This window comes from Anopheles moucheti, chromosome 2, assembly GCF_943734755.1.
Source record: "Anopheles moucheti chromosome 2, idAnoMoucSN_F20_07, whole genome shotgun sequence".
Taxonomy (NCBI): Eukaryota; Metazoa; Arthropoda; class Insecta; order Diptera; family Culicidae; genus Anopheles; species Anopheles moucheti.
This window is the reverse complement of record NC_069140.1, coordinates 22,002,425-22,023,333: the sequence shown is the minus strand read 5'-3', so window position 1 is coordinate 22,023,333 and position 20,909 is coordinate 22,002,425. Positions and strand designations below refer to the sequence as shown.

Here is a 20,909-nt window from a genome sequence, read left to right as displayed (position 1 = left end):
TTGTACGAGACATTTTCCCTTCCAAACACGTTTCGCACGTTAAGTTTTCTGCACACGAATGTACTTTTGCACCAATCACTAGATTATTTTCAAATAGTAACTTGATCGCGGAAAACTCCCTATGTCCAAAGCGCTCATGCCACAAGTGGCAACAGTGATCACTATGTTGTCCCGTTCGCACTACATACGCAGACTCCATGTTTTGCACGTATGTGCTGCCGTTCAAAAAGCCTTGTATCACAACCCGATCATTTTTGATAATGTTGCAAAGCCCCTTTTTGAACATTACATCGTAGCCATCAGCACACAAACGAGACACTGACAATAGATTGCTTTTCAAACTGGGAACATATAAAATGTCTTTAACCACAATTTCACCAGTTTTTCCATTGTCATCGATACCGTGGATCACTCCATTTCCAATTCCAGCAGATTTTATTACGTTTCCATCTGCCAAAGTTATAGAAACTTCATTGTTCGTCTGATGTTTCACAACACCTTGTATCAGCTTGGGATTACCGCACATATGCCTACTGGCACCACTATCAACAACCCATCCTTTTTCGCACTTAACTGACGAAAAATTGGCAACAGCCTTTTGTCCTGCTTTGCCCTTCTTTTTCGATTCAAGAAACTTCCGACAATTTCTGCGAAAATGACCCATTTGGTGACAAAAGAAACACTTCATCTTCTGCCCACCCGGTTGCTTTTCCTCTGCTTTTAAAGCTTTTTCTTCTTTGCTGTGAATTTGAAGTTGATTTTTACGCTTCAAATGTTCATCCCGCAAGCTACTTAGCACGACATCCATATTGAGGCTTTCGTATGGCCGATTTTCAAGAGAAGTAGCGAAGCTGCTGTACGAAGGTGGCAACGAACGTAACAGCATAATCATTCGAAGGATTTCGCTCAATTCAACTCCGGAATTGTCTAGTCTCTCATAAAGATCCTCCATACTTTCGATGTGTTGTTCTAGATCACCATCTTCATCGAGCATTGTCGAACACAGGAGATGTAGTAACATCGCCTGATTACTAATTGTTGCTTTTTCATGGTAGACCCGGAGATTTTCCCACATCTCTTTTGCGGTCTCAGCCTTTTTAATCAACCGTAGCTGATTATCTTCGACAAGCATGGCGATGGTATTTCTCGCCTTACGATCTTTCTTCTTCCAAGCCTCGAATTGTTCACTCCCTTGCACTGGATAATCGTCTTCGATTGCTTCCCAAGCTTCTTCTTTTTCCAGCAGCGTCATAATTCGAAATTTCCACGCTGCATAGTTTGTGGCATTCAGCTTGGTGAATACCACCTTCAAACTATCAGAAGCCATTTTTTAACGTTTCACGATCACGGAAACAACACTAATGTCAGCAGTACAACAGGAACACATCTAACGAATAAAGACACTTTATTTCAGCAGATTAACTGCTACTGTTAGATCACATGGGATACTGGGCCCATAACCTGTTAAAACGGACACGAAAGAACACGAATGGTTTTAAGTTCACAAACGTTTATTTCAACTGTTGTCCAAATACTACTACAAGTTCAAATAGCGCAGCGCATTATATAGTTATATACAGTGTTGCCAAACCTAACTCGTACCACACAGAGGTGTGTCAAACTATAAGTGGTGTCAAACCAAACAATGTGAAACGTTGCTTATTATTAACACTATAGACTAAGAACACAGTGAAGTTACTTATATCTACTAATGAATATAAAAATTATATCACGTGGCTAAACATCAGTACCGTACTACGATTAATCATCAGTTGGGTCATACTCTCCTCTGTCGCTAGTGTCAGACTAACTATTCGGCTACATTTACGACCACGGCTCCAGACAATATAAAATTACGGAATCTACCGATGAAATGTGACTAAAAACCTCGAATTAGTTTAATGAAAAAAAGAATGAATTCTACCAATATGCAACAACAGCTGTGATTCAAAGGTGCAGGACTTTGTCAGATGATCTTACAGCACTGTAGACTATTTACATAATTCTCATACGCCCACCAGAGAACTATCCCATATCCACCGAACCACCGTTCTCATTAACTCATCAATCGAACCGAAGCTGTGCCGGCGCAGTAGGATGCTAATTCTAATCCTTATTACATAATTCAGCACAGCAAAAAAAGGGCATCGATCTGAGGTTTCGTATAAGCAACGAGAGAAGAAACCCAACTGAACAACGAACTGGTCGACGACCGTAGTATGCCATGTGGAAGACTGCTAAACTTCGGACAACTTTCTACCAGGACGATCGTCTTGTTTGAACACAAAAAAAAACCCGGCTTTTCGTGTCCGGGATTATCGAACCCGAGAAAGAGCTTCTTCTCCTTTGGCGGTCCGCCAACGGTCAGCACAATAGTGTGCGGCAAAGCTGTTGTGTGAAGCCCGGTAGCAAACTACCGAACTGGAACAGTGCTATGAGAAGAAAGAATTTGAATAATGCCTTTCAGCCGATCGAGGCGCACACTTGAAATGGCTAATGATATAAGGCATGCAGACACGTGAGCTGTCGCTGCTGCTTAGAACCGTGCCGTCCGACGCAGCGGCGGATGGATTATCCCCGCCGTGTGGTTGCACCAGATCTCTGTGGCCATGTTTGTGGTGCTTAGTGTGGTTTGTTTTGCAAGCGATCCTTGTAATCATTCGAAACATTACCACCCGTCCATTCGACTGGTGGGAGATCGATGCTAACCCTAATACCCTCGGTACGTACGCCTGTAGATCGGCTTGGTAGGTATCAGCGGCACAGGTAGCATCACCGAGCGTAGTGCAAAAGGATCGATTCGTACACGATCGGGCCACCATCCAGGATCTTGTGCGTCAGTTGTTGTAGTTGAAAAAAGGGGTTAAAGCTGGAAGCATCCGACTGGACTCCACGTTGGGCTTGTTTACGGTTGTTTTGATTTACTTTTGTTAGCTTTAGCGAATTGTGCCCCACTTGCTGGGTAAACAGTGCCCTTGCTTATAACGACCCGACCCGATGGTCAGCGTACAGGCATCACGCACCGCCGGCCAAATGGGACAGTGGAAGGAAAACCCGATCGCGCCATGTCAATGGCAGTAAGACGTTCGGGACAATTCTTGAGCTGCCGATTGTCACCGTAAATGAGGGATGAATGGTGAAGATTAAATTGTGTTTCCTTTGCTCAAACAATATGTAGAGCCTCAAGCGAGTTCGTCTTTTTTTTGTCGTTTTGTGGCACATTTTGTTTCTTTTCCACATGCGCGAGTTCGAGGCTTTGGCTCGATGTTGTCCCTCACGGTATCAGGATCGGGTCACAGCTACATTCTGCCTCCAGGATTGTCCTTTATGCGCTGAAGTGGCAAAGCGGATGTGTGCGGATCATTTGGGCATTAGCTACGCTCATGCAAGTAACTACTAACTTCCTTTCGGTGAGCGTCTGCAAATTCCATTGATCGGCTTCGTCCGGACCTATGAATGGTGCTTGCTAGAAATCCCAGTGCGCAATATGTCCCTTTGCTTGAGTTACTTCTTTGCCGTTTGAACGAAATATTATGAACTGCTCTAAGTTTTTGTCACGATAACGGGAGCTCACTATTTTCTTAAAGCAATCATTGTGCAAGAAAGATTTGAAATACTGAAAAAACAAAACAATATAAGGTAATTTTGTTATAATGTAACCCCAGTCGTTCCCCTCACGATGTTTAAGTTGTTAAACGTTCCTCAAAAAGTCTCAACTCACCTAACGTAACATTTAAATATTTCTTACATTATGACGGCTTTTGCCATTTTATTAATTTCTAGATATTAATTCTACAAATTACTATATCTCCCGATCTATAATGAATATGTCTAACCATCACGAGTACCTCAACATTTTTCTTATTTTGAGCGTTGTTTCTAATGCCCAAAAGATCCATGAACATCATGCCTAAAGGGACTGCTGGCCCAGAGTGTCATCCATCGATTTAAATTACTACAGCTGGAAGTAAACGACATTGTCGTTTTACAATTTTTTAGAAATTTGACTAAGCTTACATTTTACAAAATGTAAATATTCACTTAGAAAAAGGGAAGCTGTAAAATAATGAAACAATCAAACAACTAAAAAATACAACAATATATCGTTTAATGCATTCAATTGTTAGGAGCGTAACACACCATTGCAAAGTAGTTGTATAGATGTTTGAAATCTTCCTAGAAACGTATGATCTATCTCAATGGCTCAATCGGCAATATCCACAATGTGCACAAGCCTCTGAACTTTACCGCATCTCCGTGGGCTATAATCGCCGTAGATCCTTATCCGCTGCAAAGGTTACCGAAACTTTCAAGTGCTCTTTTGGAAGATCGGTCCTGTTTGAGGGTGACGATTACCGGCACCATCGGGTATCAGCTTGTTTAGATGATCCGTAAGGAGAGTGCAGATAACATTTAATTCCTCAACCTGGTGTGTAGGTAGGTGGGTTTCCCCAACGACAATCCCGCCGAAGACGAAGATGCTTCTGTCGTTGCTCGTTGCAGTGCAGTGCAGCACACCAGAATCGGATGTTACGGAAATTGCACACGATCAGCTGACGGAACACAATCAACCGGAACAATCGTTTCCAGCGATATATGGACGTTTCTTCCCTGAGGGCACTGTCAACGGACAGATGCGGAAAGGATTACCACCATCCCGAGTTGTCAACCAAAGCCGTTCAGGTAGCAATCAAATAGGGACGATTCCGGGAAGAAAAAATCGTATCCATTACGGCACTCTCCAGTTCAGTTCCGAGCTCAAGTGCGGATTGTGCGGACGGAAAGTAAGCACCAAGAAACGGAACCGGATGCGCGGGAATGGATCTCCATCAGGGTGCGCTGGTGAGTAGTATGTGGAAGGAAAATTTAATTAAATCCTAACAAAAGCCACCCAGATAGTGTAGTTAGTTTATTATTTAAATCATTATCCATTAACCCAGCGAACTGCGTGCGTTGGTCCGTTGGTTTATAATGCCATATGCAGCTAATCATCGGCCGTCGTTTTGGCGTAGTTCGGTCGCTTCTTCGCCGCAACGTCCCGTCAATTGGGACGAGGGATAGTATTACATTAAAGTTTGATTAAAACGTCTCATGTTACTGCTGTTACCAATTGCGGCCATTTGCAATCGGTTCGCCGGAAAATTGTACTGCCAACCCTCCAGAGCGTGCTGTTGGCACTCCGCCCCTTGGGTGAATTCTGGACGGGAACATTTGTGGTTCTTCCTTGAGGGGAACGAACCTCTAACGGCAGCCGCCGCCATGCTTTCGGTGGTAACGCATTTTAGGGCACAGAGCGTGAAGTAAATTCAAACGAGACGTACTTATGGGTGGGTTTTTTTCCCCGACGTCCGTTTACTGTTTGTGATGGTTTGTTGATTTGTTTGCCAACGTTTTTGAGACGTCGATATTTGTGCGGCGACCCTCCGATGTACAATCACTGCTGGCGTATGTTTGTGGTTCACAGGACGTCAACGTTTTAAGAGGCTGCAAGATTTCGTTTGATCTCGAACGCGAAACAAGAAATAGTGCGATTTTGGTGCAATTTTCATTCGATTAAATTACCATAACAATTCATACTCACCCCATCATTGTTACGGTATATGAATAAACATATGAACCCCTAACTACAGATTATGTGGCGATCCTCGTCTCGATCCTCGGTATAATACACCGGTATGGATCGAACTTTTATGTAATAGTTCCGGTACTCACACGCACCTCTGAGACATGACCATTGCCCAAAACTGACGAAACTCTCTTTGTCAGAAAAATCTGACTCTGATGCTCAGAAAGATTTTTGGCACCGAATGTGTGGAAGGACGATGAAGGAGCCGCTACAATGACGACTCCGACGAGCTGTGATTTCTCAATCGTACAAAGAATTAGATTCGCCAGGCTCCAGTCAATCTTACGCTACGCCAGGTCTCCCACATTTATAGCAATACAGGCATGATATGTCGAAATTGGGATGGAGTCATGGAGTTGATGCATCTGCCAGTAAGAGCAGGATATTTGACTAGCAGATGACGGTGCCGAGGTTCATACCGCGAAAATAATTAAGTTTGAAAATATTAACTGATCACTGTTGTTTTTTGTAGCACAACGAGGATCTTCGAAATCCATTATTTCTACCTTTCCTTTCCTTTTCTGTAGCTGGACAGTTAGTACTAGCAATGTGTACAAATTCGAACTCGATTTCTTTATGTCCTTCTTGATTTTAAATTTGTAGTTACCATAAACGCGAGCAAAGTTATCCAAAAACTATTGGCTTTAGCATTCATTTAACGCTAATTCCATTTAAGTTCTTAACAATGTTTAATTTAAACTCGTCTCAAATAAGTCCTCCATTCATTCTTCATTACTGTGAACCATCTAAGGCTGGAAATCAAACAAAATTACAATGTTTAATGAATGCAAATCGAATGCACTACTGCGCACAATGCAACTGGCATATTCCACACTGTACTTAACAGGGTAGAATGAGAATTATAATTACTGCGACACGCACAGAGCTGGAGCTTTGTTCAATCGTCACCCGCACTTAAAAAAGAGAATTGCATTCCAACTCTCCGTGACCCGCGAGTGGTTCGTACGATCGCATGTAGGGCGACACCCAAATGGAATGTAATGGATTTTGCAGCAAACATTTATTTAGCGTTGCCGGTTTTCCGTTTTGTTGCCGCTGTTCTCTTTGCCGTCCCAGCAAACATGCAAACTTGCAGCAGCCTTTTAGGAGGTGCATTTGTTGGACAATTTTACACCAACCCGTGATAGGACGTGAATATACGCCTGATAAATATGTGATAAGAGCATAAATGTAAATGTGTTATCAACGTTTGTTTGGTTTGGTTCGTGTTTTAATTTTATAAAGCTAAATAATGGCATTAAAAACAGCGATCGCGATACAAAACAGCAGGTGAGAGAGAAATTAAAAAGGGATTCCTCCAACTGGCCTCTCCCTGGAGAGACACAACCTAATGGTGAGAATAAACTCGACCGGTTTTTTTTTGTTTAAATGATCCCTGCGGCATGATCCATCCCTTATAGTAGGTAGTGGTGGGGAGCCCAAGTTTACATTTGCCGGGAGAAGATCGTGGGACAAAACCGGGATACAACTCCGAATCGTAGCCACAGTCGACCAAGTGCCGTGACCACAGTAAGAGGTTTCGTTTTCGGTGTGTTCGGTCTAGAAGTTATAACCGTGAACGTGCTACAGTGAGACAACCGCACGATGGCATCCGCTTGCAAGATCGATCTAACGTTCGAGAATGGCCACAAAATGCCGGTCCTTGGCTTCGGTACCTGGCGGGTAATTTGTGCGAATGTGCTGTGTTTCTACGCTTATCACATTGTGTCCGCTTTACTGTGTGCCCCTTTTGAAAAACAGGCTCCGGACGAAGAGGTGGAGAAAGCGCTGAACGAGGCACTAGAGGCGGGGTATCGGCATATCGACTGTGCGCCGGTCTATCTGAACGAGCCAACGATCGGTCGAGTGCTGCGCCAGTGGATCGATAGTGGACGGGTGACGCGCGAAGAGCTGTTCATCGTCACCAAGTTGCCCCCGCACGGTAAGTACGACGGTTTTCTTCCTACGGACGGGCCTGAATTACGGCCCCGTAGCAGTACTTTCGAGTGTTGTGTCAGCAATTTTCGGCCCACTTCAACACCGCTCACGCGCATCGGTCATTTGTTTGTGGTGCTGAAGGTGGTTTAACTCTTCTTGTTTACATCTCATCAGCATTCACTGCATTGTGTTCCCCGAATGTTTGTGCCCTTTGTGCGTAAAGCATGAACATCTTATAATAATGATCTCTTCCCCATATGTTACGATGGCCCCAGGTACGCGTGCAGCGACGGTGGAAAAATTTCTCAAACGATCACTCAACGATCTGCAGCTTGATTACGTCGATCTGTACCTGGTGCATGTTCCGTTCACCGTGCCCGAGGTGGATGGACCCTTCCTGACCGACGGCAACGGAGAAATCGTGCTGGAAACCACAACGGACCACGTCAGTTTGTGGAAGGTAAGCAAGAACGGGAAGGATGGTTTTATTATTATTTGGTTCGAATGCTGCCGATTCAATCCCAGCCGATGCGCGGATGGGTACATTTTATGTAAATTTCCACTTCCGTCCCGTGCTACTAATTGGGTGAAAGCAGCTCTGCTGATGCGTATGTTAAGCTCGAATTGCCCATCATATATGTAAAATTAAAGTTTTCCCTCAAGGTGCCAGATATGAATATCGTCTTCTTAACCGGCACAACAACCTCGAGGGAGGTCTCTAGGGGCTCTCTTTGACTTTATTTACCCCATAACTCGATAGTCAGTTCCACGTACGGACAGGATGGGTCCGGGTGGATTTTTGGACCGGTCCTATCGTGTGACGAACAAATAATTAAGGTGAAGTTGTTCGGATTCTGTTTCTCTGTTAGGGCTGAAGTCATTGAATCGCTTTATTACTGGCAAAATCGCAAAACGGACTTATTTTAAAAATTATAAGCACTGAAGACCATAACATTCTCCCGGTGAAGTTGGACCAATCATGTTGAAAGCCTGAAAGTCATTACTTAGATGTAATACGTCAAGAATTGCCAAAACCCGGGAGAAGCGCTGAATATTCTACATTATTAGCTGTTTATTGATTAATTCTATTCACTGTTTTCGCGGCAAATGATAGCATAAACACCCGAAAACACCGGAGCACGTATTTTAAATCCTTCAAGGATGCAATAAATAGTCTTATGTGAGACATTCTTTCGCAATCGCGTATCGGGGAATATACTCAAAAATTGATCAAAAAATTGGGATTCAAAACCAAACCGTTTAACTGAATCACAATGTTTTGCAGTAAATGTGAAACTTACGAGCGTCATCATAAAAAAACTGACCAATTTAAACTTACATAACCTGATAAGGTATGTATTTAAAAAAGGAAGCCTGATATTGGCGTTTTTTCATTCATTGCTCCCTGCCAGCTAGTGATTCATTCACTATTTCTTCGTTTTTTTATAGCTAACCCATTCCACACAGCCAAAATTTGACAACGTTATCAGTGAATTTGCTACGATCGCTACGAAAACAGTCAGGTCACTGTCATGCTCTGTGGGATTTGAAGCCGTTACATCACGATGAAGATGTTACGCATGGTGAGGCATTCTGTGTCCGCCCATATGTAGTCGTTCTGGCATATTTTATATGTTCTTCTATCTGAAGTAAAAAATTGACAAGAATGTTAAACACATGTTTGGTTCTGAAAGCAGAACTGTTAGAGCGAAGCCTTCTGTTGAATTTCTCTCCTCAATCGTGTCGTCCAAACATCCAGAAATACACCTGAAACATAAATCTGGAAGTGTCTGTTGGGGACAGTAATCTCACTAAAGAACCAACTGGTGGTCAAAGTTACAATTCTACTGTTTAAGTTTAAGGTAATAGGTAAACTGAATATCGTTTATTCCATAGTCCGCCGCCTCAACCAAATGATCAAATACCATAACTTTTAGACAAAATTGTAGTAATAATGGACTTTTAAAGGACCTTTACTAAATGGCCCAGTTGGACTAAAGCAGTTATATTTATTAAATGCCTACGTAAAGTACACTGTATGTTAACTTATTAACTTTCTTCTTCAATCGGCTGTTTTGTTACTCACTAGAACAAAGCGAAACAATCACTTCCTTCCCTAGTTATTAATTTCTTCAATGAAAACACTCAAGAAAAAGAGATACAAAACGTTCGTTAATGAATCTCCTTCCGGGGTACGCATTCCCATGAAGATTCGTTGCAAATCCTTTTTTGGAACGGTGGCATTGTGTGAGCACGGCTGCTGCCTTAGGAACCAATCCCATCGGTTTCAGTTTACGTAAAGCTCCGAGGTGGGTTGCGTTCGATCGGAGATTCGACACTTCCGGAACGTTCGCCACTCACCGCTAGTCGGTAAACGATACACCATTGATTCGGTAATTTGTAAAGCCTTGCTCTTGTACCCCGGTAAGTCGGAAGCACCCCAAAAAAAGTCAATTCTCCACCAAAACATTACGCACAAACAAAAACGAGAACGTCCTGGCTGACGACGATGAGGTTGATCCGGAAAGAAAGAGACTCCGCCAAAGAGATCCCTTTTTTGTTTGGCACTACTGCGAACAATCTTAAAAGCAAACCGAAACCCATCCCATTGTACCGTGCCATCCCTGCACTCGGTGGGCATCCCACATTGTAATGGCCACTTTGCTATGGAACCCTCATCCGGGTACTCAAGGTGCTAGGATCTAGGTTTTTTTTTGTTTGTTTGTTATGTTTGCGATTCTTAATTTGTTTCTCTTTTCCCTGTGTATCTCTTTTATCTGGCGTGGCACAGGCCATGGAAGCGGTCGCGGATGCCGGTCTTGCACGCAGCATAGGCCTATCGAATTTCAACCAGCGGCAAATACAGAGAGTGCTTGATAATTGCCGAATTAAGCCGGCCAACTTGCAGGTAAGAACCCATACACACACACATGCCACTTTGTGAGATGATCACTTCCAAAGATCACCTATCAGCTGACCGCTAAAATTGGGTTTTACGTTCTTCCTGTGCCGGCAACAGATCGAGAACCACATCTATCTGCAGCAGAATGGGCTGGTAAAGTTTTGCAAAGCGAACGGTATCACCGTGACCGCGTATTCGCCCCTCGGTTCGAAAGGGATTGAGAAGCTACTGAAGTGAGTAAACCGCCACCGTCGTATGGCGTTTGGTGCTATCAGTAGGTAAACGTTTCCCTGTGAATTATTCCCTTTAGCCGTGAAGTTCCCGACTTGCTGGACAACCCGGTGGTGAAGGAAGTTGCCCAACGTCATGGTAAAAGTACCGCACAGATCCTACTGCGCCATCTGTTGCAGCGCGGCATTGCGACCATCCCGAAAAGCACGAATGCGAACCGCTTGCGCCAAAACATAGCGCTGTTCGATTACGAACTGTCCGACGACGATATGGCGCAGCTGAACGGACTGGATCAAAATGTGCGCATTTGTGACTTTGGGTTCTTTCCCGGGTAAGTGCCGATGCGCGTCGGTCGATAAACGACAGTGCGCCTTTTTATTTGTTTGCACTTATTTTTCGATTTCATTTCAGCATTACCAAACATCCGGAGTTCCCATTTTAAAACAAACGCGTTGGTACTGCGGTTTTGGACATACATTGCCATTTTATTCTCCAGTTTACAGCTAATGTTAAGGTTCATTACGTAGATAAATTCGCTTTGGCAATTAAAAATAATCTTTCTCATTTGTTAGCTTGCCCCCCTTTGCGTTTGATTTCGCTGGTATGCTGCATAAGCCCTGAAGCATCCAATCCATTCATTGTCGCTCTAAAACAAAACCAGCATTTATGATAAATATACATATAGATTATGATTCTGTGAGTTTTGTTTTATCCTTCTTGCAGTTTTGCTTTTCTTTTTATATCACAACAAGTTTTCCGTACGCCTGTCTATCAGATTCGATTCAGTTATGCTGCCCTACTGGTGAATTGATCGCAATAAATTAGAACATGAAATGCCCGATGGGTGGTGAACAGTAATGGTCAAATTAAGATGCACCATTGGATGGAAGTTGACCCGCGGTCGCTACAATGGCATCACTTCCGGTGATGGTGGTCGCGCTCGGTCCCGCCGACACTGCAGCACGACCATTCGCCGGTCCGTCCACGCACATCTGCTCCTGGAATGTGGCATACCGGAAGTTGTTGCTGTGGTGCGATCCGCCCACACCGTTGTGCCAATGGGTGATGATCGTACGGGTGACGTCCATAAGCGACGGAAGGACGATGGAATGGGATGCAAAGTACATGCACACCCCGGGTAGTGAGAAGGGTGGGAATCGAAGGATACAAGCATAAAACACATAGTAGATAGTAGCATCGAAACAAACATTGCTCGGCACCGCAGAGAGCCAAGTTGTGGTGAAACGATGGTTAAAATGAAGCGGAAGTGTTACAATGAACCAAGCGAACAGGTAAGTGATTACACTGTCCATGCAGTCAGTGAAACGGAGTGCCACGAGTGGTCATGCACGTGGGAGACGATGCGGTGCAGTTCATGGCCAACGGTGAATTTAAAAATTTGCCATCTTTGGTCCGTATCAGAAAGGCTGCCGATGCAGGACCGGTCGTTGGTTTGCTAATGTGTGATGGACACGATGAATGAAACGGAACGATGATGAGAATGGAACCAATCGAAATGAAAGTAAGGTAGCTAAAGCACCTAATACTCTAACAGGGGAGAATACTCATGCATCAAACTACACACAAAGTTTCACGTTGCAATCCACGTGTGTTGTGTTACCGAAAGGGAAGTAAACGAACTACCTAGCCTAGAGCAGTTTGGTCGATTTGGACGCTTGGAGTTTTGGGTGAACCGAAACTACGGACGCTACCCAACGCACTATTACTCTAGCGATCGTTACTTACATCCCCGTGACGAATGAACTGTTGCCATTCGTAGCACAAACTGAACGTTCAAATTTGGTTTGCATTTAACAATTTTGTTAACAATTGTACCGTACATAAATGTGGGCAGAGTAATACATGAACGATAAAAGAGGAAAAGAAGAGAAATATTCCAAAACAATTATTATAAGAAATTTGTTTGTCCATTTTTTTTACAGCCTCTAGCAACACACATTGAATAAGTTCCGAGCCCCCTTTTGGTGTAGAAAATTAAACAAACCAAACGCGTAACATTCATAGATTTACAATAATGCTGCCTATTGATTATTTGAGAATTTTCAACACACATTTTGTTAATGGTACACAACAATTTGTACGAGAGATCGAGATAAACGTATTTGTACGGTAACGAACAAAACTCAAATGTTTAATGACGATATTAGCTAGCTACTAACTTCAGTTAATATACACACAATTCTTTTCATTACATTATAATGTTTGGCATATGTTAGTGTGTATTAAATGCAATGTTACTGTTACTTTTACATCCATCACATTGCATATCTAATGTTAAAGCCCACATCTATCACATAAGTAAAAGCGAACTGCCATCAAACGTTTAAACTTCGTATCGTAACGGTTAAGCTTATTTACCAAGAAACACATCAAAAATTAATGTGACAAAGGTCCACGAGACTACATATAAACCTTTGCCGTTCAATATGCAAACAAAATACAAATATCTAATATTAAAAAATTTCAATTAACTAAAAACCACCACACAACACCGCTACCAGTACTGCATCCCCTTTCCCTACTTACGTCGTCGCGGGCGAATAAATGTCGTTGTTTGTGTCTAAGCTTGATTTTCTGAGATGCCGATTGACGATTAAGCAATCCACAGTTCCCACCAGCCAATAGTGTTAGTTAATTAATAGAACCGAAGAGAAAAAAAGGCAGACGGGACCAAAATTACAATGCGGTGAACGTGGGGTTAATGGGAATTGAAGTGTTGAATAAACCCCAATTTCTTACCTAGTCTGTGGCGTGGCTGGACTATCTCGGATAGCGCTAATGGTAACTTCAAACAAAACGACCAGCAAACAAAGTAACAGTGGTCCTAGCAATGCACCTTCCAAGCCGAACAAATACATTCCGCCTGCAATTGACAGGCCCGTCAGGTACGGATGGCCTCCACTGCAATTATAAAGTGAAGTAATTTTAATTTTCACCGCGTAGCAGCACTGAATTTGTAGCACCGAATTGAATTCGTGCCTTTATTACCCTTTGATCTCCGAGTGAATGATCGGATTAAAGTTGGACGGGACGATAAAGTGTATCAACACCAAGGTGATACCGAGCCAAAACCGATCCTGCGACAGCCACAGATCGAGAAAGGCCGGTGCACTGCACCAGTATGTCTCCAGAAAGGGGGCAGCCGCCAACACCGAAGCCAGCACAGCCGGCAGATAAACGATGTGCGCCCCAAACACGGTGTGCGTCAGCCAGGTGAAGAGCCCATGAAAGAGGGCCAGCTTAAGCGTGGCCACAACCACGCTCGATATGGAATCTTCCAGCGCCTGTATGATGCGGGGTCCCCATGAATTGTTGATGCTAATAGCCGTCGGTGCGTATCGATCTTGACTGCTTTGTAGCAGATAGAAGAGTGTCGTAAAGAAAATTATCTGCAAAGCAAAGTGCATATAGAATGTGAGAGCTCTTAAAAAGTTGTTTAACACTAACCCGCAACTTACCGTGTGGAATAAAAATTTTAAAACCGCATGACCACCGCCAAGGATGGCTGACACAAGCGTGCCAACGGCTGACAGTAGCAGTGTCAGATTAGTTCTTAAAAGCATCCACAGGGAATCGGCCACCTCCCAAAGCATGCCGAAGTTGCTTTTTATGAAGCCAATCAAACCTGCTTTCGTAACTAAAACCAAGAAAGATTGTTGAAGAAACTAAAACTGCTTCATAGTAAAAATACATTTTTCTGGGGGCGGATTAATTTATTTCGGTACAATCCGGAGCCAACTTCGACACATCGGGGTTAACTCCGAAGTAATCCAGAGCAGAATTAGAGGTCGACTACAGAGTAATCTGGAGTCCCGAAATTTCCATTGGATTTTTTTTAGTTAAATTCGGTTTTCATTAAACCACTCCAGATTTGTTATTATCAGTTCCGAGTACTTACTTGGGTTTATGAAAATTTCATCGATCGTCATGCGTATTGCCTGCGCAGGCACACGTGGTCCAACCATCCCATCGCCATTGTTACGATCCATCCAGCTTTGTATTAATCGATCCCAAACGCTTAAGATCTGCATCTTCAGCTTGATCGCCTGGGTCGGATCGGTATCATTGAAAATACCGTCCACATACTGCTCGATGTGAGAGCGACCGTATTTGTACGCGTTGTCGATAATATTATCCATCGATTGCATATCTAAAACGTGCAAAAAAGCAATAAGATTTGAAAAGAACCATAACATTTACAACTTTACCCACCAATTGGTAACATTTCAATCAGTTCCGGTCGGTGTATCAGGGTGCGGTTGACGAGATTCGATCCAAGCTGTGCGACGGCAATCGCTTCCGAGTAGATTTGCGCGAATGCAAACACACTGATCAGCATCACGAGCACAATCAGGAATCCTATCATTACGATCGACGTGATGTCATCGATGTACGATTTCAACTTAGCACACGCGTACCGATGGATGTTGCTGTTAAGCCGCAATATTCCGGGCAAACACAGGGGAAGCAGTGCGGCATGGCGTGGGAAAAGCCACTGCTTGAGCGATTGCCAGTAATGCTGCGACTTTTGCGATACGTACGAAACAATGCCCAAAAATTCGGCCAATTTCCGCACGATATGCAAACAGATGGGAATGCAGCCGAGAAACAGCAACCATGTATGCATCCAGACAAGTGTGGCACCGCAAGCGTAAAACAGGAGCCGGAAGTATGTGTCGCTTTCGAGCGATTCCACGTTGGTGAGCATGCTGGGTGGATAAGTACTGCTTCCGTGGCCGGTTTGATCGTTCATCGTGCTGGAAAGCTGTGGCGTTGCCGTAACGTCTAGCCGCAGTTTTGATTTTATCTCCTCGATTCGGGATGCTTCCAAGTGAGCGGAACTTGCCGCGACGACAGAATCCTCCAGCCGGTAGCTCGTCACATCTAGCAGGCTATGCCACTTGTCGATGAAGCGCACATTGCGTTCGTCCTTTTGCAGGTTGTATATTAACCCTACCAGTCCGTACAGCAGTAGGCCAAGAAAAACGGGCACCTGTAGTGCTCCGAGAAAACTGCTACCATACCCAACGATAACCATCCACAGAAACTGTCCAATAACCAGAAACGGCAGGGAATAATCCGGTGTCCAGACGAAGTATACGCTTACGACGTATACTAGCAATATGACGACCACCATTTGCAGCGAGAGCGATCCCAGAAGCGTTCGAAACAATGAGTGTATCCACACGATAAAATTCCATATGGAGAAAAACACCTCGCTGGGCGTTAGCCACAATATGAAACGCAACGTAACCAGCCCTCCGACCAGCCCCGTTATTATCTTCAGATGGTCCTTCAGCCAGCTGGTAAGAAACTCGCCCAGCGTATCAACCCAGCAGAGCGGTGCGCTTGCCACACCGAGCAACAGGTATTTGTCATCCTTCTCTATCCGTTCGATCCAGCGCTTGAGCGAAGCGGAAAGGTGTTTTTTGGCCGGAAATAACACCGCCCCGAACAGAAATGCCCACAGCAGTGGCTTAAAGAAGGGCGCCAGCACAAGCGTGACACCGACAATGACCGCGATCACACCGACCACGAGCACATTGTACAGTGCGTTCCGGAGCGGTTTCTCATGCCCTTGGTTCCGCAGGTTAAGCCACACGTTGAACAATCCGTCGATCGATCGCTTAAATGGAGCGGGGCTTGGTCGGGTACTCATTTTCTGCTCGATCGACGTTATGCTGCGCCAAAAAGAAACTAATGTCGTAACCTATGCATTGGTTTAGTTGCTTTACACGTTTGTTGTATTGCACCCTGGTTCGATTATTTCATGGCCGGCCAGTTGCCGCTTAAGGGTATAGGTATGAAGATTTGCACGAAGAAAAAACACTCGGCACATATTCGTCACCCACCAGGCAACACAACTTTGCTGGAAAACGGTATTTTTAGCGATGAAATCATAACAAACCGCTGTCAGAGAGATTTCGGGTGACCAGCAAAGTTTGTGAGGGGTTGGTAGTTTTGAATAATTTTAAACCCAATTTTATTTTTAATTTACCACAATTTTATCATCTGATTATGTTCTAATTTAAGAAGAGGGAGATTTTAAATAATTTATGAACAATTTCCAATTTTATTCATTTTGGTTAGAGCGTTGACAAGCACGCTGTTTGTCTGATGGTTAACCACAGCGCAACACACTATGCGTATGTCAAATTTGGCTTGTGTTGTGCTTCTACTTCAACTGGAACATAAACAATTATTATCGCTCAGAGATTAGCTCAAAATGCTAGCCAAAAGAAGAAGCCTCATCAATTCTGACGAGAAACGTAAGTAAATGAGCGACCCGCCACATCTGTAATTCGCTTCTAATTATTTCTTCCACTCACTATAGGCAAAGCGCTGCAAAATGTCGTTCTTGCACGGGGTCGGCTCAAAGGTGCATTGAAAACCGTCACCAAATCATCGGATGATAGCACTAGCTACGACGAAAGCGATGAAGAATCGCAGGTGAAACGGAAACGCTTGGAGTCACCCACCGTTTATCAACCGTACATCATCACCCTGTTTAACCGTGGTATTGATGTGGCCCGTTTCCGCGAAAACTCACCACTGTATCCGATGTGCCGCGCTTGGGTGAAAAACAATCCGCGGCAGAAGATTGAGGAAACGGGGACATCAGCTACAAAACCGCGTGTTGCAATCAAGCGTGAGCACAATCTAGATATCGTCAGCCAGCTGACTAATGGAGAGCTGCAGGAGATAAAGGAAATGCCTCGACCAGCAACCACGAGCATGGAGCCGTTCCTTGTGGTAAAGCCGCAGCCAGCTGATGATTTCGATATTGATAAATCGACCCAAAGCAAGGATGAGTTATTTGCCGAGCATTTGGTCCAATGGAAGAAAGTGCGCGAATCCAACATAGCGCACCGTAAGCAGTACGAACAAACACGGTTCGGTACAAGTTTTAAATTGTTAGAAGCACTAAAGAAGTGAAACGTATCGGTAATGTTAGTTCGAACTTTATTCGTATAATGTAATTAATGACACAATTTGCAATTTAATTAATAAACTATGATTTGCACAAATCAGTTTTGTGCACAGAAAATTTTTGTAGTACAACCACACAGGGTGAGCACAATATTGTTTGGTTTTTTGAAGTGTTTCCATTCAATCCGTTCAACGCTGTATTTGGGCGATGCCCCAATACGGGTTGCTTCCTTGGTGATCTTTGATTGCTGCTGTCTTGGGTTGTGAAAATCCTGGTTGCCGTCTTGCTAGTTGTTTTGTATGGCGTTTTATTCGGTGCGTTGAACGGTACATTATCTAAATTCAGCTGATGCACTACGGTTACCACTTTGTTGGGTGTTGGGCATGGCTCATTTAACGACGCTCTACTCAAATTCGACTGACACTCGATGGAAACAGCCTTGTTTGATGTTTCACATGGCCCATTCAACGGCGCATCATTCGCGTTCCCTGATCCGTTCCTTACATCATTGCTCTGTAATCGTTTATTCCGAAAACGATTCATGATCTCCCGGATATGATGGAATTTAGCTTTGTGGTTTGTTCCGTTTTTAATGCTAGTCGTTTTAGTCGATGTTTCAGGATCGAAGTCCAGCGCCTGAGCACGACTCCTTTTAGGGCCACTGTAATAAGTAGTTAAAATGCATGAACTATAGCACAGCAGAAAAGCTGTTTGCGAACTTTTTACCTTTCGTTGCAGTCGTCGTTTTCAGCTCGGGCATTTTTAGGAGTGGTTTTTACTAAAGTCACGTTTGGATCCCCTTCACCAACATTGATGCTCGTATCAGCAACCGATGTATCAAACGTTGAAGATTGATTCATGTTGTCCCATAGCGTAGGGAACATTCTTTTCACAGCTTGGTTCATGATTTTCATTTCACGCAACTTTTCGTAGTGTGAGCGACATTTGTTTCGGAATGTGATAACCATGTCCAAATTTGAGATACATTCTCCGCACAAGCTGAACGTTTTTTGTGCTTCCGGGGTAATACTGATTCCGATTATGTTATCGATAGTAGTCAACATATTCGGTCGGACAAACGGAAACATGAGATGCACATTTGTGGCACCAAAACAGAAATGACAGAAATCTTTTTCATCGGAAGTGGGGCTGCAAAAGTAGTTCTTAGTTTTGTTGAATAATCTTGAAACAAAGGTTAGCTTTCGCATGCATGCTTACACCATTAGTTCGTACTCCATTGCTAGACTCGTTGGAAGTTGGGCGCTATGGTTCATGTTCTCCGATTCACCTGTTTGCTTCAGATACGCCAAATTTTTGCAAAATTGCACGACGCTTTGTTAACAATTGTTTCGAGGCTATCAAAATTATGATACTACAGGATTTTAATATTTAGAATTAGGACTGCGAGCCTTTGTTGGTATCTGGTTCAGTTCGCGCGTTTTGTTCAGCGTTCGGCATCTAAATTACAGCAAACAGCAAAACCCGTCTGGCAGAATTCGTCCTGTCAAAGACAAATGTCAGAATGATTTGCTTTTTGCCGGAAAATGTCAACGGATTTGAAATGTACAAAGATCACTTTTTTGGGAAATTTCGGATAGGAATGTTCAATCGGAATGATAGATTTTATCTCATTCGTATACTATATTCACGATTGAAGTAAAGCAATAAAAAATCTGTATATGGAGTACACTAATATGTCCACCGGATATATAAGTAATTAGTAATTACACATTAGTAATATGTACAGGATGGACATATGTAGTAATATGTATGTCTCAGTACAACCGAGAGTACGTAAAAGTGAAACGAGAACAACTGCGACTGGATGAAAAGTTATTTGAGGATCCTTGTGCTTGGAGCCTCCGCAATGTTCCATGTTCCTTTTTGCCGGAAAATTTCAACGGATTTGAATTGTATAGAGATCACTTTTTTGGGAAATTTCGGATAGGAATGTTCAATCGGAATAATAGATTTCATCTCATTCGTATACTATATTCTCGATTGAAGTAAAGCAATAAAAAATCTGTATATGGAGTACACTTATATGGCCACAGAGCACGAACAAAAAGAAGGCAGGATGAGTACAACCGAGAGTACGTAAAAGTGAAACGAGAAAAACTGCGACTGGATGAAAAGTTATTTGAGGATCCTTGTGCTTGGAGCCTCCGCAATGTTCCATTTAACGACTAACAGTTCGCCGATTCCAGACATCATAATCCGTTAGTAGAGTTTAATTAGGAAAAGTTTCGAATGGTTGTTACTTTAAAACAATTTCGCTGTAATACATTTAGACAGTAAATATTTAGTACAAGCAATCACATTTGCTCGATGTACAGCACGACCATTTAACAGTAATTAGTATTTCTTTCAAAAATGTGATCATATTTGCAGCCCATGCAAAAGTTTGCTGGAAGCACTCCTAATTTAGACATTCTCGTCTACAATACGTTCACTTTCGAACACCCAAATCCATCCTACATGGACCTTCAGATGGAAAGCACTTCATTTTGAACACATTTGTTACCAGCAACGATGAAGATCTTGATTCAGAGGACACGGTTCCATATTTTAGCTCGACAATCGAAATAATCATTCTTCGGACATTTTGTTTTGTTCCAAACTCACGTTATATTAGCTTTCACTTCTCATTCTTTACTTCCACAAACACGGAGTTTTGCGGATATACATTCATTTTAACCACCTTAAGCTGGGTTTCTCTATCAAGTTTCCGTCGTCAGCCCGACTGTATTATACCGACGTACACAGAGTGGAAACATAACCTAGAAAAAGACAACAAGATTGAGAATGACGCTTTTCTACCAGGCCGTAGCCTGCGCCACCAAACAGCACCGGTTTCGGCTTACCTTTGGGCGGCAGAATGTTCTACCCGTGGAAAGCATAGCGAAGTTGGAGCATGTTTACCGGAGTCTTCTTGCCTCACGTTCAGATTCCAGCAGGGTCAGAATGTCGCCCTCGCGGACGGGCCCCTTCACATTGCGGATGATCTGTCGGTTTTGCTCGTTCAGGAACTCAACCTTCACCTGGGTACACTGGCCCTGCGATCCGGTACGGCCCAGAACCTTGGTAACGCGCGCGAGCACAAATGTCTTGTCCATGTTGAGCTAGGATGAACAAATTTCGGTAATTTTCACCGATTTCCGTACAAGCGATCTGCTTGAGGCAAAACACGAGAAAGAAAGAAATTTGGCAGTCGGCAAACGTCATCTGTCAAAATGTTCAATCTGTTGTGACGGTTGACA

General features: G+C 43.4%; 5 protein-coding genes across 8 annotated transcripts; 2 read left to right on the top strand and 3 right to left on the bottom strand.

Annotated features, from left to right (window-relative positions):
* The first annotated feature begins 6,744 nt into the window (after positions 1–6,744).
* On the top strand, positions 6,745–11,382 carry LOC128299107 (1,5-anhydro-D-fructose reductase). The gene is made up of 8 exons (XM_053034973.1): positions 6,745–6,980; positions 7,048–7,309; positions 7,388–7,568; positions 7,840–8,024; positions 10,356–10,472; positions 10,584–10,699; positions 10,777–11,028; positions 11,109–11,382. The coding sequence occupies exons 2-8, from the start codon at positions 7,232–7,234 to the stop codon at positions 11,137–11,139; spliced, it is 960 nt and encodes a 319-aa protein (XP_052890933.1). The 5' UTR covers positions 6,745–6,980; positions 7,048–7,231; the 3' UTR covers positions 11,140–11,382.
* An 8-nt stretch (positions 11,383–11,390) lies between these two features.
* On the bottom strand, positions 11,391–16,563 carry LOC128299105 (transmembrane protein 245). 4 transcript variants are annotated; one of them, XM_053034969.1, is made up of 8 exons: positions 14,931–16,563; positions 14,617–14,868; positions 14,177–14,355; positions 13,707–14,107; positions 13,458–13,619; positions 13,245–13,292; positions 12,444–12,483; positions 11,391–11,723 (listed from the first exon to the last, which is right to left on the bottom strand). In XM_053034969.1, exons 1-8 carry the CDS (start codon positions 16,375–16,377, stop codon positions 11,613–11,615), a joined length of 2,640 nt encoding a protein of 879 aa, XP_052890929.1. In that variant the 5' UTR covers positions 16,378–16,563; the 3' UTR covers positions 11,391–11,612. The 4 variants fall into 4 exon arrangements, with proteins under 4 accessions (XP_052890929.1, XP_052890928.1, XP_052890931.1 ...); XM_053034968.1 differs by lacking the exon at positions 12,444–12,483; XM_053034970.1 differs by lacking the exon at positions 12,444–12,483 and having other exon boundaries at positions 11,586–12,153.
* A 339-nt stretch (positions 16,564–16,902) lies between these two features.
* On the top strand, positions 16,903–17,735 carry LOC128299108 (protein lin-37 homolog). Its single transcript, XM_053034974.1, has 2 exons — positions 16,903–16,987; positions 17,053–17,735. The coding sequence occupies exons 1-2, from the start codon at positions 16,945–16,947 to the stop codon at positions 17,652–17,654; spliced, it is 645 nt and encodes a 214-aa protein (XP_052890934.1). The 5' UTR covers positions 16,903–16,944; the 3' UTR covers positions 17,655–17,735.
* Positions 17,667–19,097, bottom strand: LOC128299106 (uncharacterized). Its single transcript, XM_053034972.1, has 3 exons — positions 18,868–19,097; positions 18,376–18,798; positions 17,667–18,310 (listed from the first exon to the last, which is right to left on the bottom strand). Exons 1-3 carry the CDS (start codon positions 18,921–18,923, stop codon positions 17,731–17,733), a joined length of 1,059 nt encoding a protein of 352 aa, XP_052890932.1. The 5' UTR covers positions 18,924–19,097; the 3' UTR covers positions 17,667–17,730.
* Positions 19,098–20,248: 1,151 nt separating this feature from the next.
* Positions 20,249–20,849, bottom strand: LOC128297012 (40S ribosomal protein S28). Its single transcript, XM_053032562.1, has 2 exons — positions 20,514–20,849; positions 20,249–20,429 (listed from the first exon to the last, which is right to left on the bottom strand). Exon 1 carries the CDS (start codon positions 20,763–20,765, stop codon positions 20,568–20,570), a length of 198 nt encoding a protein of 65 aa, XP_052888522.1. The 5' UTR covers positions 20,766–20,849; the 3' UTR covers positions 20,249–20,429; positions 20,514–20,567.
* Positions 20,850–20,909: the final 60 nt, after the last annotated feature.